Source organism: Sminthopsis crassicaudata, chromosome 1, assembly GCF_048593235.1.
Source record: "Sminthopsis crassicaudata isolate SCR6 chromosome 1, ASM4859323v1, whole genome shotgun sequence".
NCBI classification, from domain to species: domain Eukaryota; kingdom Metazoa; phylum Chordata; class Mammalia; order Dasyuromorphia; family Dasyuridae; genus Sminthopsis; species Sminthopsis crassicaudata.
The window spans coordinates 701,485,822-701,502,623 of NC_133617.1; the positions used below are offsets into that span (position 1 = coordinate 701,485,822).

Here is a 16,802-nt window from a genome sequence, read left to right on the forward strand (position 1 = left end):
AGGTAGTAACAACAGTAACAACCTAACACCAAATTTAGAATTATGGAAGTCTAAATGTAGTAAAGCCAAAAGAAAAGTTGCAATGCCCTGAAAGACAAAGGAGGTTGGGGAGTGGATTGAAGCTCTATTTTGTTCAATAAATTTCCCAATTACATTGTAATTTGGTTTGAGCCTCATATTTTTACATTTAACAGGGTACATCAAATAAGGATCCCATCATCATTCATTATATTTTTGTACTCTTTCTTGAGTCTGTCTGCAGCATTACTCCAATACTACAGATGTGATTGGTCTTGATTTCCCCTTCTCACATACCCCACACTCAACTTTGAGAAGCATTGCCTTTTGCCAAATTGAAATCACAAGAAGCCTGAATATACAAGCCTTCTCTATGAAAGCCTTCCAGAACCCTTTCCCCTATACTGTCAGTCAGTACAAAGTAAATCCCAACTCTACTTGCTTTAAATTTAGAGCACTAGCACTCACACAGCAACTTCCCCTATGAAATTGCTATATAACCATCTGAGGAGTCCAGGATAGTTTCAGACAAATTGATGTAGCAATCAGGGAATATCTGCCAACTCACTAGGATTTATTCACAGAAAACAAGTAAGAACTTTATATTAAGTTTTTGTACTTACAATTCTAGTGGAAAGACTCCTTGGAATTTATGATGGTGCACTTTAACATATTCAACAAGGGAAATGAGAATGAACAAAGACCCTCACTAATAGACACCACCATCTTTTACAAGAGAAATCGGTTAATACAAATTTCTTAAGGTTTATTATGTAAACAAATAGAAAGGCTATAATTACATCCACATATCAATAGTATATACACATATGCAAACCAACCCCACACAAAAGCATGAGCTATTACCTATTTAAGTACCCAAATCAAAATGAAACATGTTTTAGTTTTTACCTAATTAAAATATATAAAATGGTACAAATGAATGTATTTCATTGCTCAGGCTGTTGAAAAGCCAATTTAACACAAAATTACATAATAAAAACAAATTATGAGCACATGATAGGGGTCTTCAAATATTTAAAAGTTTTAAAGAAAAGGATTAGCCTATTTTCTAGATCACAGGTGAGAAGACCCAAGATAAAAGGGAGGTTAACATAGATAAGTCTAATGAGTTCATTGATACAGCCAGGAAGTACAGGATGATTCATCATGCAAGAGGTATTATACAAGGTTGTCCCAGAAACCTTAGAGCTGTTCTAAGCTTTAATAGCTTCAGAAGTATACATGCCACATACTTACAAAAAAAACTGAAAATGTATTTACAACATTAAAATACTGATGCTTATTAAAATTCAATATAACCACCATCTTGTGCAATACATTGCTCCAATCGATTTTCAAACTTTGTGAAAACTTTCATCAGCTGCTGTTCAGTGACTGAGAGAATTGCATTTGTAATCCTTGCCTTAAGATCATCCAAAGAACAAGGTTTTGATGCATACACAACAGTTTTGACATAACCCCACAAGAAAAAGTCTAAAGGAGACAGATCTGGTGACTGAGGTGGCCAATCAAGAGGACCTCCTCTACCAATCCACTGATCTGGGAATGTATCATCCAGAAACTGTTGCACAGGTAATGTATGGTAACAAGGTGGTCCATCATGTTGCAAGATGGTGCTATTTAACAGATGTAATCTCTGCAGCTCAGGAATGAAAAAATTCTGAAGCATTGCTAAATAAGATTCGCCACTAACTGCAGACTCTTCAAAAAAGAAAGGGCCAATAATGCATGTCTTCCTGATGGCACACCAAACATTAACTTTGGGAGAATCTGTCTCATGCTGCCAGACTTCCTGAGGCTTTTCTGTACCCCAAATACGACAATTATGACGGTTAACTATGCCACTTATATGAAAAACGGCTGCATCAGAAAAGGTCAATTTGTCCAGAAGGTCCCTAGAATTTTCAATTTTTGATTTCATCACTTGACAGAAATCTAACCTTGCATAGTAATCCTCTTCTTGCAGCATCTGTATAGTTGTAACCTTGTAAGCATACTTGTGTAGCTTCACAGTTAATATCCTGTGCACAGTTGTCTTTGGAATGTTTAATTCGGCAGATACCCGGCGCACTGATTTTTGGGGATTCTGTTCAAATGCCCTTTCAATTTCAGCCACAGTCTCCTCACTTGCTCTGCGTCTCCCAGACCTTGGCTTATCAAGAATTGAGCCGGTTTCCTTGAACTTCTTCATCCAGTTGTTAATTAAATTTCTGTGGGGAGCTTCCCTCTTATAATGAGAGGCAAATTTTCTTCTTACTGCTGTTGTGGACTTGAGTTCAGCTAACCAGAGAACACAGTTGACTTTTTCTTCAATGTATGCCATCTTCAATCAGAAGATCTACAGGGAAAAATTGTAATTATTAGTTTTATAGCATTTATAATTCTTCAGTTATTAAAACTTCCCTCAAGTTTTTTGGGGGACACTATATAGAAGGGACTTAAGCTTCAGAGGGCTGAGCAAGGTGGTGTATAGCATCCTTTACAACTTTAATTTTTCATGAGAAATACCAGTCTCAAAAAAAAATACATCCCTCAATTTGAAATTATTTTAATTATATTTTTAAATATATTATTTTGAAATTAATAAGGCTGTGCAACGAAATAGTATATATATTTTTAAAGATGGGAATATTTATCTGGATGAGAGGCTAACCAAATAACATTAATTGGCAGAAAAAGTCTCTTTCCGTTGGTATGGAATGGGAAAAAGAAAGGGCTAATCCCCAAAGGGATTTAACCTAACCTAAAATAAAAGTCAAAAATATCAACTATATTTAAAAGTTTGGAAGAAAAAAACAACTGATTAAGAGGTTAGATTCAGATCTTGATAATGCAACATTAACAGAACTGTCATACTTCTTATTTGGAACCTGTCTCAGGAACTGGGCCTCTGATTTTACTGATAGAGGCAATTCCTTGATGAGGAAACCTTGCCAACCAGGTGTTCCTCTGTCCTCTGAGAGCTGCCTAAACCCTGGGAAATTGTCTTGCCTTGGGGCTTTAACACACAGTATGTACTGCAACTTTGCCACCCAAGTTTGGCTATAAATGTTTCATAACAGATGTGTGGCACTTAAGCAAAGTTATTAAGCATCTGCTATTGCCAGGAACTGTGCTTAAATTGCTGGACACGCATACAAACTCGATCAAAGCGGTCCATGCCCTCAAGGAGTTTACAATTAAGACACAACAAGCAAACTGCAATAACAACCACCATGCTCCCATTTGGATCAACTATTTAAGTCGGTGAAGCAGGGAGTACTATTCTCCCCATTTTACTGATGAGGAAATCGGGAGAAGCCGCCGTGATGGCGCTGGTCCAAGGCCATGCAGCCAGATCACTCTTCCCGACTTCAGGCCTAGTGTTCGATCCACCACTTCTCCGGCCCGTCGATCCCTCCAGACAAGAGAACTTAAAACGCTCAAAAATTTTCGGAGAAATATGCTGCGCGGAAGAGGGGGTGTGCACAGAGACTGGACTGGGGGCTCGAGGGCCCCTCGGCATCACAGCTTGGGTCTAAGAGGATGCACAGACTCGCCCCTTCCTCCAAGGATGCCGCTGCACCCCCATCTACGCGAGAACACGCACGTCTGCCTCGACATGGAGATGTGCCATCCCCAACCCTCCCGGGGAAGAAGCCCGGCGCCGAGAATGGGGGTCTAGGCCTACTTACCTGCTCGGGAGCAAGCCCGGAACACTAGCGTATCCCCAGCGGCGCCGTAGTCCGCCCGGGCCCATGCCCACTCCTCGCGAGTCCGCGCCGCCCCCGCCCCGCCGCCCGGCAAGCCTGGCCCGAAGGCCGCCGCCGTCGGGAGGAGGGAGCGTCCACGCCCGAGCCGTCCGGCCGGATGGAACGCCAGCGCCGGAACGTTCCGGTGTGAGTGTGCGCGCCTCAGCCAATCCCGTGCTCGCCCGCCCCCCGCGGCCGGAGCGAGGCTGGCGGTGGGAAGAGGAAGAAGAACATTCACCCTCCTCCTCCCAGCGCGCGGGCGGGCGGCGGCGGCGGCACCGGGGTCACGAACTCTGACCTTTCACTGACAAAAACAATAACAAACCCCCCCCTCCCGAGCTTCGGCCGAGCCTCCGCCCCCCCCCAGCCCGGCACTCCCCCGCGGCGGCCCGCTCCCCGCGGCCAAGAGAAGCTGCTCCCCCCGGCGTCCCTCGCCTGCCCGCCCGCCGCCCGCGGGACGCGGCTTCCCCAGCCCTCCGTACCGCCCGCCGCCCGCCCCCGCCGCAGACACGGGACCAGCTTCGGGGTCAGATTCGAAGCCGCTTTGGCGCCAAATCCTGAGGTAAACGGTCGGGGTCGGTGGCGCGGCTCGGCTCGGCCGAGGCCGCTGGCGGCGGAGAGGGGAGGGGAGGGCTCTCGGCCGGGGCCGCCCCGCGCTGGAAGATGGAGGCGGCGACGGCGGCGGTTGAACCCGACCCCTTTACCTTTGCCACGGGGCGGGCGGACGGACGGGCGGGCGGGCGGCGGCCGCCGCCGCTTTGCATAGTGGGCCGGCCCGCGCCTGGTCTGGTGGGCTGGGTGGCTGCTGCTCGTTCCCGCCGAGGCCTCGCCCGCCGGCCCGCAACCGGGCCGGGCCCGGGCCAAGCGGTAGTGTCGCTGCGGCCAGGCCGGGCCGGCGCGGGGGGTGGGCACTGCCGGGGGAATGGCCGCGGCTCCGCCTCACACTTGGCCCTCCGCCAGCACCGCCATCTTGTCCTCGGCGGAGATGGCTTCTGGGGTGTGTGGCTCCCCGCCCCCGCCTCCCGCCCGCCTGCGCCCCGCTGCCGTTCGCCCCCGGCGTGCTCCCACGCCTAGAACCGGCCTGGGGGTAGGCGGCCCTGCCGCCGATTTGTAAAGGGCGGGAGAGGCGGCCGGGCAGGAGAGAGAAGCGGGAGGGAGGCGGGGCGCTCGAGTGTGACCGGCAGCGTGACGGGCCAATCGCGGCTCTCCTGAAGGAGGGGAGCGGCAGGTGCCCATACCTCCCCCGCCCTGGGTGCAGCTGATTGGCCTCGGGCGGAGGGGTGGGCGGGTCAAGCAGGATGCGGGGAGGCCGGGGATTTCTGGCTTCTCGCACCGCGTGGGACAGAACGTGCTGGGGGCAGTGAGGGGCGCGTGTGGGGGCGGGGAGGTGGCGACGTTCGGTGCGCGTGCAGCGGTGCTCCCGGACCACGTAGAGGCGCGCCTGTGGGAAGAAGCAGGTCCCTCATGGTATTCCCGCCCTCGAAGTCTTCTGGTCCTCAGGGTTCGCGCTGTCAGCCTGATGTTTGTTCCTGATGTGTGTCGATTCTGAACCTTCTCTGTTGTTTCCTAATGTATCCCGCGCGTGGCTTTGGGGGCGGGGTCTTTCTGTGTGCCCTAGGTGTCTCTTGCTAAACAAGAAGCTCCCTGAGGGGCAGGGGCTGGTGATGGGTGGCCCGGCCCGGCCTGCTCTAAGCCTGGCGGTTCGCAGAGACTGAGAAAAGAGATCTTTGTTACACTCCCGGCTTCCGACCCTGCAGAGGAGCTCCACTTAACAAGGTCCCTTTCTCCTTTTGCCCACTAATCGAGGAGACTTCTCTCCCCAGCCCTCGCGCTTTTTTATGGGTGTGACTGGATTGGCAACCACCTGTTACCGGGAAAGATGTCCTGGACGTGGGGTTGGAGAGGCGGCTGTGGTTCTGGCATCGTCTCCAGGCACCTTGTCCCTGCTCTGGGCTTGTCTCATTGGGAAGCTGACTGGTTGGGCGCATTCCGATGAGTCTGGATGTGTTGTCTCGCATGAGGCTGCAAGTTGGGCCGTGCATTTTAGGGACCCTGAGAGGAAGCAAACTTCCAGGTCTGGTATAAGTCTTACACGGAAGGTTTACTTGTAAGTTATTGTGAAACCAAGTAAAGTGTGGAAACATTTAGTGAAATGACAACTGGTGATCGATCGGTGATTATAGTTTGTCAAGACAAACAGTTTGCAGTTTAGTGTTAAAGACCAAAACCTAATTCATTGAATCTTCCGTTGATTACAGGACCCTTCCCTCCTCTCCTGGAGCCTGTTCTCAGGCTTTAAGTGGTGGTTTGTCATTCCAAAAATAGTGAGGATAGTTAGAGTTTCCCTGTTCTCTCTTGAGACAGAACCTTGGAGCCCTACATTCTGGGAGTTTGCTCTCCAAAGAGCTTCCCTGTTTTGGTCTTTTTTCAGTGTTCTGCAGTTCTGTTTGGCCTAGTGAAAAGCATACAGGACTTGGAGTCAGAGAAACTAGTCTCCTCTATCACACAAGCTACTTAGTGACCCAGGATAGGCCCTCTTACCTTTCTGGGCCTCCGTTTTCCCACCTCTAAAATGAGGGCGTTGTATAGATGACCTCTTTGAGCCGTTCAAATTTTAAATCTGTGATTGTGTAGTTCAAAATCTTAGAAAGTTGGAACCAGTGCTATTCTCAGTCAAAACCAATAAACAGAAGAGTTGACTCTCAGAAGTTTATAAAGAAGAGCATTTCATTTAGATGTGGTGTTTCTGAATTTAAATCTGAGCTTTCAACGTTTTGCAAAATCTGTCAGTAGCTGGGAATCTATTTCAAAGAGTTTTTATTTGTTCTAGGGATCATTGTAGAAAAAATAATTTGTAAAATTTTAAAATGCAATAGAAATAAAAGCTAGTATTGCAAGAAGCATTGTTGATAATTCAGTGCAAACCCAATGACAGACAGGACCAACCAGCAATCGGCAAATATTTAGTAAGTGCCTGGTGCTAAGCACTGGGGACGCAAAGAAAGGTAAAAGACAGCCCCTTCTCTCAATCTAATAGAAGAGATAACATGCCAACAACTACAAATAAACTATATGGGATAAACTGAAAATAGACGACAGGAAAATTAAAATTAGGAAAATCTTATGGAAGATGGGGTTTTTTTTTGCTCAGTCTTCAAGGCAGTGGACTCCCATTTCATGCTACCAAAAAAATTAAGAGTAACTATTGGGGAAAGGCCGTATGATATGGTAATTATTAAATCAATGCTGTTTATGAAGAGAGCATTTTTATTGTAATGTGAGATCAAAAGCTAGACTTTAAATGATTAAGAATTGAGTAGGAAAAGAAGTAGGCAATGTACAAAGAGCTTTTGTAAGAGAATTTAGCTGTGTTTAAAAAGAGCTATAGAAAGAATCATAATTCAAAAGGATAATATGATCCAGTGAAGATTTTTTAAAGGATGTTTTGTGCCAATAGAGAGAGATTGAAGATAAACATTAGAACAGGGATAATTGTGAGATCAGTCTGAAGAAGATGGAGCCAATGAGATGAGATCAAACATGCATAAAGACGAGTTGTTCTTGGCAAGAAGGATTAGTTCTTCACAGATCAGCTGCCAGTACCTGTCAGGAAAAAAAAATCTAACCTAAATTTTGGGTCTGGCCTGGTTAAACTGCATCTGAGAGATGCCAGCATAGGTATGCTATGCTCCCTATCTTGTTTTCTACAAATTGACTACCAGTATGGAGTAAAGATTTTAAATCATATGAAAGAGGCAGAATAGAACAATGAAGAGCACAGGATTAGATCTGACAACCTGCATTTTGAATCCTGACTGCACCTTCTACCATAATTGAATCACTCCTCTGAACTATACAACATTAGGAGGTTAGATTATATGGCCTAGCTAAGGTCCCTTCCTATTCAAAGTGACCTATGATCATATAGGTAGTGAGGGAAGGGAGAGAAGAGAGAGAGGAGAGTTTCTTAGAGGGATAGCTGTAGTTCATAATTTGTAATTGATTGTAGCACAATTACAGATCCTTGATGAATTGGCATAGCAAAATTACTCATTTCTGTTTTACATACTGATTTTTGTTGTTGTAGAAGTCAGCTGGAGATGGATCCAGTATGACTTAACTCTTCCTTGAGGCAGAGGGTGGTCAGGAAATCTATAAATCTAAATTTATATTTGTTTTTCCTCATTTCAATACAAGATAACAAGAAACAAGTGAACAAATTTACATTTGAATAATATTAGTTGATAGTTTATGATACAAATAGTATATCACTTTCACTTGTAGAAACAATACTAGGTTATAATGCATCTTTCTTAAAACATCTGGGTTTTATTCTCCATCCAATGAGATTAGACTGGCACAGGGAAAACAAAACTTTTAAACCACAAGAGAAAGAGCTATTCTTTATGATTGTTGGGACTTTTTTTTTTTTATTGGTCCACAAAGTTCAGTGTAAGAATAGCTGGAAATAAAGGGTACATCCCTCCATTCAGTCCTGATGCTTGTATAAAAAGTTGTGACCCTTTCCCAACTCATGAAAAGTTGTCTTCACTTTAAGGACTTCAGAGCTTATTATTTGAAACTGCAAATGTAGATTTTGTCTTTAAGGATATATCTGCTGTAATCTGAAGCTGTAATTTGTTGTTATATTTTTTAATCAGATTTGTCTTAACTTGCAAAATCATATCTATCATCATACAAAAATCACATTACAAAATATTTTAGAAAATAGAGGTTCTTTTAAAGAAAGTAATAAATTCACAGTTTTATTGAAATGGTACAGCACAAATCTTGTTTCTTATAAATAAAAATGAAATTATTGTGATATTTAAAAAAATTTTCCTACAGTCCAATTTTGAATTGGCCTTGGTTTATTTGGCTAACTGAATTTGTTTTGTAACAAAAGAACTCAAGTGTGTCCCTGGGTGAGTCACTTTACCACTTTCACCTGTTATTTCTTATGTCAAACAAAGGAGGCTGAATTAGATTACTGATTCTTAACTTTTTTTTTTTTTTTTTTTTTTTGTCTTGGTCTGGCTAGGCAGTCTCCTCATAGTAACATTTTTAAATGCATAGAATAAAATACACAGGATTACAAAGAAAATCAATTATATTGAAATGGTGCTAAAATATATATATATTTTTAATACGTGAGATTTCCAACCTCAATTTAAGAACTCCTGAATTAGAAAATCTCCAAGGCCTTTGGTACCTATAAAATTCTTTGGGTTTTTGACTTTATTCCCCAAACCTTAGACCTGAGCAAGATGTTATATAGCTTGCCCCAAGGATTGTTTTCTTTGGGGATGGGGGTGGGGGTGGAATATATATATATATATATATAATTGTTAAATACTTTGCAATTACATGTAAAAAAATTAACAATATATATTTTTTTAAATTTTGAATTTCAATTCTCTTCCACCTCTCATTTTTGAAAATGCAAGCAATTTGATATCAGTTATGCATGTGAAGTCATATCAAAACATCTTTCCATATTTTCTATATTGCAAAAGAAAGCACAAAGCAATAATAATAATAGAGTGTTTTGTTGGGTTTTTTTGTTGTTGTTTTAAATCATGCTTCAATTTGCATTCAAAATTCATCAGTTTTGGTGGTAAATAGCATTTTTCATCATGGGTCCTTTGGAATTGTCTTGGGTCATTGTCTTGATTAGAGTAGCTAAGTTGATTTGATTATCTTTACAGTGTTGCTGTTACTGTTGTATAGTGTTCTGGTTTTGCTCATTTAACTTTTCAGAAGCTATCTATTTTAAATATGTTTAGCATCCTTTTCCCTCCATATTTCACTTTGTAGATTATTTTATCATTTGTCTCAATAAGCATGTGATACCTGACACAATATAAACAGGAATAACCACTCCACTGGTTACATAAACCAGGCTTTCAAATTATACAATTATGATTAAAGTAATTGCATTTAAAGGTGGTTTTAAGATAACTATCTAGACCACTTTTTTTGTTTATAGAATAATAAGGGAGTTAGACAAGATAAATTCTTGAAAATCTCATCCTGTTTTTAACTTTATTTTTAATAATTTGAATATAACAAAAACAAAATATGTAAAAATTTCAAATATAAAAATTAAGGTTCCTTTTTTTCCTTTTCATGACTGTTAATGATTACATTACTTATATTTAATGTTTATAAAGAGGGTCATGAAAAGGCACTAACAATCACAATATTTGAAATAACATAATGAGTTATTGACGTCAAGAAGTTCTTAAAAAAAAAAAAAATGGTCATTGAGTATTTCTGTCTCCTGTATTTTCCCTTTTCACCAGAATCTTCCATTAGATTTTTGACTAAAGGGCTCAGTAAATCTTAGTTGTCTAAATACCAGTTGTAATTGTTGTTTGAAGGGCAGCATGGCTCCTTCATGTTCTCCTGATATGGACTATGTGACCCTAGACAAACAGTAAGCATTTAAGTGTCTATTATGGGCCAAATTTTATGCTAATTATAGAGATTTGTGGCCTGATTTGGCTTCTTTGCACTTGGTGATCTCATCGGTTTCCATGGGTTCAATGATCATCTCTAATAGTAATAATTGTTACAACTATGCATCCAGCTCTGATGCTTTAATTGACTTCCAGAATCACACTTTAGGTCACTATTAAATATCTCCAGGAAATCCCATTGACATCTTAAAAGTCAACATGTCCAAAACAAAATTTATTTTCTTTTTCCCCAAATCTTCCCTTCTTCCTAATTTCCTTATTACTTTTGAGTAATTACCATTCTTCTAGCTGCCCAGGTTCAGAACTTAGGTGTTACCTTAAAACTTTTCATTCTTCTCCTTATCTAAAATGTTGCCAAGCCCTGTTGATTTTTCTTCACAATGTATCTCATATATGTCCTCTTTGATGCTTTCTCCATCCTGATGCACCAGGTCCTCATTACTTCAGTTCTGGACTGTTAGAATAACCTTGTCAGCCTACCACAAACCTCTTCTCTCTTGGAGTCCTTCTAAAGCATGGATCTAACTATGTTACTCCCCTCTTCAATAACCACCATTGGCTCCCTTTTAGCTCTAAGATGAAATATAGAATCCTGTTTAGCATTCAAAGCCCTTTTATCATCTGCCTTATTCTTTTCCAGTCTTCTTAGACCTCATATTCTCTATTTATGAATTATTTGATCCACTGATATGGGCCTCCTTTCAGTGCCTCAAATAAAATAGTCCATCTCTTAACTCCTGGCATTTTCCTTGACTGTCTCCTAAGCCTAGAAGTCTCACTTTCCTCATCTCTGCTTCCTGGTTTTCCATAATTCCTTGAGGTCTCAGTTAACATCCTACCCTCTGTAGGAAGCCTTTCTTGATTCCCCCTTAATTCTTGTGCCTCCATCTATTGATTACCTAAATTGTCATACCACTCTTTGTATGCCCAGTGCTTAGCATAATATTTAATTGTATTTTGCAATCTATACCTATCTACTATTCATCTATCTATTGTCCTTTGAGTCACCCAGAATTTTGCAAATACTTTTAATGAAATTAAGTGCTTTTTTAAACGTAAAGTGTTTTCCTCATTTTTTATAATTCATGCAAGATACTGATCTCAAATTTTTCTTTAAGTAAAAACAAAGTAAACTGCTTTGTTATTACTAAATATGCTTGCATAGAGTAGAAATTCCCAAGAAGACATATAACTGAATGTTAATTAAATATGAACAATACAGTTTAGGTATATTAGATGATTTAAATTAGTTTGTTACAGTTGTGAGAAATTGTTCATTGGTTGCCATCAGTGAAGATAGAAGCATCCTTGTCTTAGGACTTGTTTATTTTTATTAGAGACTATGGATCCTGAACATAGTGCTACTGAGATAGCATAGTTAAACTGAATAAGCAGGCTAGATCACTGATTCTGTAGCCGTTTCAAAGATGAAAAATTTATTGTGATGTTATGATCATTGTAAACTTAATTTTTTTCTTCCTTTCTGTGACACTAGACTATTATTTACTTGATTAGGTACTCTAAGTAACCAGGGAACATGGTAAAAAAAATGTTGTATTTGTCATTCAAATCCTCCCTAAGATGCTTGCTGGCTGTGTAATTCTGGGCAACTCACTTTTCTTTAAGCCTCAGTTTTCTCATTTGTAAAATGGGGATGATACCTCTTATCTCAATGTTATGAAGGGCAAATGACATCTAAAATGCTTTACAGGCCTCAAAGTTCTTTATATAAAATGCTGTTTATTATTACATAATTCTCAATTTCTTTACTATAAAAAGGGAATATGGTAGATCTTCCCTACTTAGTTAAAATAAATGTTTATGAAACTCATAATCATAACATTCCAAACAATTGTAATTTTTTTGTCATTCTGCAAGCAAATGTAACTATTTCTTATGTCACATCACCATGTGCTACATACACTGTATGGACATAGTAAAACCTGATTAAAGTACCATTTACTTGCTCAGCTGAAAAATGTTTTAAGAAGATATGCTATGGGGGCAACTAGGTGGCGCAGGGGATAGAGCACCAGCCCTGAATTCAGGAGGACCGGAGTTCAAGTTTGGTCTCAGACACTTAACATCCTGGGCAAGTCACGTGGCCCCAGCTTCAGGAAAAAAAAAAAAAAAGAAGAAGATATGCTACATATACTATTTTCACTTTTATTTTTTTCTTTGTAGTTTTTCTCTTCTGTTTTGATTCTTATACAACATAACTAATTTGGAAACATGTTTAGCATGATTGTACATGTATTACCTTTATCAGATTTCTTGCTATCTTGGGGTAAGGGAAGGGGAAAGAAGGAGGGAGAAAAAGTTGGAACTCAAAATCTTTTAAAAAGTGAATGATGAAAACTATTATTACATGTAATTGGAAAAAATTCTTTTTATTTTCTTTTAGAGTTTTAAAGCTCTAATGGTCATGTCTTATAACAACACATGAACATAATAGGCTTTTAATAACTTGAATATAAGAGGAACTTATTTGTGGCATTTGGAACAGACTTAGGCCTGGGGAAGATTGGATTCCAGCCTCTTGGCTCCTAGTTGTCACTTCCTCTTAACAGGGAAAGAGTGGACTATATATTCTCAGAGGTTCCTTCATCCCCAACAGTTGCTGTGTCACAATGAAAACAGAATAGTTGGTAATGAAAGCTCTCAGTTCTATTCACATTAAAAATAAGTCCTAATTATCAAAACCATCTGGCACTGGCTAAGAACAGAAAGATAGCTCAGAGTACACATTTACAGTAGTAAATGATTATAGTAACCTTGTGTTTGACAAATGTAAAAATTTTAAGGTTGAAGGATAAGATTTCATTATTTGGTGAAAATTGTTGGGAAAGCTGGAAAGTAGTCCAACAGTTATTGGACATAAAATGTATCTTAAACCACTTACAAAGACAAAGTAAATATATGATCTAGATATAAAGGGAGATATCACAAGAAAATTAGGAGGACATGGAACATATTACCTAGTAGATTTTTGGATAGGGGAACAATTTTATATATAAACAAGACCATTGTCAGATGTAAAACCGGTAATTTATTTTTTTTTTAAGTTTGTATATAAATAAAATTAATGTAGCCAAGGTTAGAAGGAAAGCAGAAAATTCCGGGGAAAAAATTTCAGTCTCTCAGATAAAGGTCTCCTTTCTCAAATATATAAAAAACTTCATCAAATTTATGAGCCATTCACACTATATATAATTGTATAAAATGCTTTAAATAAGTTTATGAACAGAAAATAAACAATTAGATTAACTAAAATGATTGCCGTCTTTCAATTAGCAATGGCTAAAGTGATTAAGTGATTTTGATGGAATACAACTGAACTATAAGAAATGACAGACTGGTTGAGTTTAGAAAAACATGAAAAGGGGCCACTAGGTGGCGTAGTGGATAAAACACCAGCCTTAAATTCAAGAGGACCCAAGTTCAAATCTGGTCTCAGACACTTAACACTTTCTAGCTGTGTGACCCTGGGCTAGTCACGTAACCCCAGCCTCAGAGGGGAAAAAAAAAAAAGAAAAACATGAAAAGACTTGCATGAAATAATGAAAAGAAATGAATAATACCAAGTAAACATATATAGTAATAAAAATTTTGTCCTAAGAACAAATTTGAATGGCTGATTCATCTTGAGTATCATAAATATTGAAGCCAGCTACAAAGGACTAATGAAGAAGATGCTATCTACCTCTGGAGAAAGAACTGATAAATAGATGTATAGTATGATATATGTATGTGTGTGTGTATTTATGTATATATATGTATTTATGTATATATATATACACACACATATATGTTTATTTGTAGCTTTCTCTGGGATGGGGTGAAGAAGGACGGAGGGAGAAAAGTGTACAACAGAGAAGAAAACTTAAGCACAGAAAAGCAGAATAATTTTGAAAACAAGGTATAATATTTGTTATGTAATTTTTTTAAAAAAAGTAAACCATCTGAAATGGAAATTCATGGTTTTAAATCGAATCCTATCTTTATGTTGTGCTATGTAAGTGGAATTTTTTTTGTCTTTGTATTTAAGTTTAAAATGAATAAAAAAAATTTTTTTAATGAGCCCTTGCTTACATATTTATTTATTTATTTATTTATTTATTTTGCTTGACTTTTACAATCCCATTGCTACACTGACAAATTTTATCCAAATAAGTATTTTGGTATCAGTTGAAAAGAGTTAAGTCCCAAACCACTTGTTTGCTCACAGACCCATGAGGGTGACCAAATACTTTGATATTGAGATAAAAGTATCTTTTACTAGCCTCAGTTTATTTCTTATGAAATATTCATAGAATTTTAGATTACCTGATGCATAGATATCTAAATCTTTTTTCCTGACAAAATTTACCCATAATAGCAAGGTTGGTACCAGTTTTGATAGATAAGTACACTTCTCAACAGTATTCTCCTTGTATGTAAAAATAGATGCATTTATTATTTCATGAGTATAAGTGAGATATTCTCTCCACTATTGTCAGAGCATAGCATTCCCACATCTCTCTCTTAGCTAATGGTTGTTGGATGCTGTTCTGGCTAAAAAAGCCTCTGTCTAGGCTGGTCCTCCATCCACACCTATTCAGTCAGTGCATTATCTGACCTTCTTTGAAAGCCTTTCCAGCTTAAAAGAATCAGGAACTTCTACAAATGGAAGAAGGGTAAAATATCTTCAAGTGGGCTTCTCCCACAATTTTCTCTGATTCCTTTTTGCTTTATTATGTGGCCAATATTGATTTTTTGCACCTTTGATCTCAGTCTAATAGTGCAGTATTAAATGTCTCCATGAAAATCTAGGGAATGAAGGATAGTTATTTCCCAGATACTTCTCACCCCTCTACCTTTGTTTAGCTGCTAGAGCAATTAAGGAAATCTATCCCTTTTTTTCTGCAAAAGTGTGGTTTTCAAATCTGCATAGAATTAAGAGTCTACTTAAAAGTGTTTGCATTTTAGGGAGTTCAAGAAAGTATCTGTCACCTTTACCAGTTTCTATAGAAACTGCTTGCCTGATCTGTCTGTCTTTACTTTGAGATTTCTCTATCTCCCATATTCTTATATTTTCCAGGCATTGAAGAAAACCTCTGAAAGTCAGTGGCTACTATTATCAGTGTCAACATTCTACCTTCTTTTGGAGGCTCTCGATGGAGAACTGACTCCATTCTTTCTTTTTTAATCGTACCCCCTAGTATTATGTTTTATTTTATCCATCATGGTCTATATTGTCTGGGCTAGCTCCCTGGAGAGCCTCAGGATCAGTAAGAGTCAGAAACAATCAAAGTCCTTGGTCTTTAGAAGGAGAAGTGAAGAAGGCAGGCAAGCTGCCCTAAGACTTGCCAAAGATGTATCCTGGATTCTGAAGTCCAGAATCTTCAGCCTCTCTCCTCCTCATCCTGCAGCCAAGTGACCCTGACTTCTTTCCCACAACCCTCTAATACTTGCCTAGGATTACCTCACCACCAAACATTCAGCAAGTACCAATGGTGAGAAGAGCCACCACATCACAATCTCAAGTATATACTTATAGAGCCATTATTTCACATTGAATGTGTAATTAGCCTTAAGTGCTCTGCTGTCTGATTCAAAGTTTCAGTCCTCTACATTTCCTGCTTTCTTTTGTTTTAGAACACAGGTGGTCACGCCTTCCCTGACTTCTCAGGGAGGTGAGAACCCCAAAAAGAAGGTGGTCATGTCCTCCCTGACTTCTCAGGAAAGAAGGTGAAAACACCAAAGGGAAGTGGGGAGTCAAGCCAGATATTGTTAGTGGGTTTCTGGGCTGGAGGTCTTACTTGAAACAGGTATTCACAAACCCATCAGCATGGAAGGTATTACACAAGCACATAGCAATAATGCACAGGCTGTGATGATTCTCCCCACAACCGGACAGGCTCAATGTGGTGTATAACAAACATGAATTGTACATGCAAGAAGTGACATAAACAAAATGAATCAACATAGTGTTTTAAAAGATTTCCAGAAGTCCTAGAAGGAGGGTATGTAAATAACAATCACACATACGCCTCCTTCAGCAACCAAGAAATAGTTCAAAACCAATCCATACTCCATGTGTCAGGGAATCCAATGATCCCTGCAAGTTTCTGAAGTCCTGCAAATCTCATCACATGTCCGAGAATCCAGTGATTCCTGAGGGTTTTCAAGTCCTGCATCAGTCTCATTAACAATTTTTGATGTTCATGAGTCAATTGCTATAAACTGCCATGGTTTTTCACTAGTGGGCACAGTCAGCTAGCTATGGAACCACCTGATGTTTATTGGGTCTGCTCCTTCATTTCAAGGGTCTGCTCAGTCTGTCTCCATTGGATGAGGTGAATATGGCTTGTTGGCACCCATCTGATTCCTTCTCCATCTGTAGAAATATAAGCAAACCCTCTTCCCCAAGCAGTTATCTTATCTGATCCCTTCCATTCACCACTTTCTGGATCTCTCCATATCATCTGGTGATTATCTAAAGATAGTGGAGCTGCTCGCACTGGACACTGCCCTTCCAGTGGGTTATAAAACCTGTCTGCTGGAACCA

General features: G+C 40.0%; 2 protein-coding genes across 5 annotated transcripts in view; one reads left to right on the top strand and one right to left on the bottom strand.

Annotated features, from left to right (window-relative positions):
* Positions 1-759: 759 nt before the first annotated feature.
* On the bottom strand, positions 760-5,812 carry LOC141551355 (uncharacterized). The gene is made up of 3 exons (XM_074282901.1): positions 5,642-5,812; positions 4,475-5,211; positions 760-2,377 (listed from the first exon to the last, which is right to left on the bottom strand). Exons 1-3 carry the CDS (start codon positions 5,810-5,812, stop codon positions 2,365-2,367), a joined length of 921 nt encoding a protein of 306 aa, XP_074139002.1. The 3' UTR covers positions 760-2,364.
* The window catches only part of NR2C2 (nuclear receptor subfamily 2 group C member 2), a 115,709-nt gene continuing 102,842 nt past the window's right edge, over positions 3,936-16,802 (top strand). The window contains exon 1 of one of the 4 annotated variants that reach the window (XM_074283836.1): positions 3,936-4,332. The gene's annotated coding sequence lies outside the window, so the exon portion shown is untranslated. The remainder of the gene's footprint in view (positions 4,333-16,802) is intronic. The other 3 variants (XM_074283832.1, XM_074283835.1, XM_074283837.1) reach the window with 3 other exon arrangements.

Coding starts and splice junctions, on each gene's coding strand:
- LOC141551355 (XM_074282901.1), bottom strand. CDS start 5,812: ATGCACGGCCCAACTTGCAGCCTCATGCGAGACAACACATCCAGACTC. Junction 5,212..5,641: donor CGTCCAGGACATCTTTCCCG/GTAACAGGTGGT, acceptor TTCTTCCCACAG/GCGCGCCTCTACGTGGTCCG.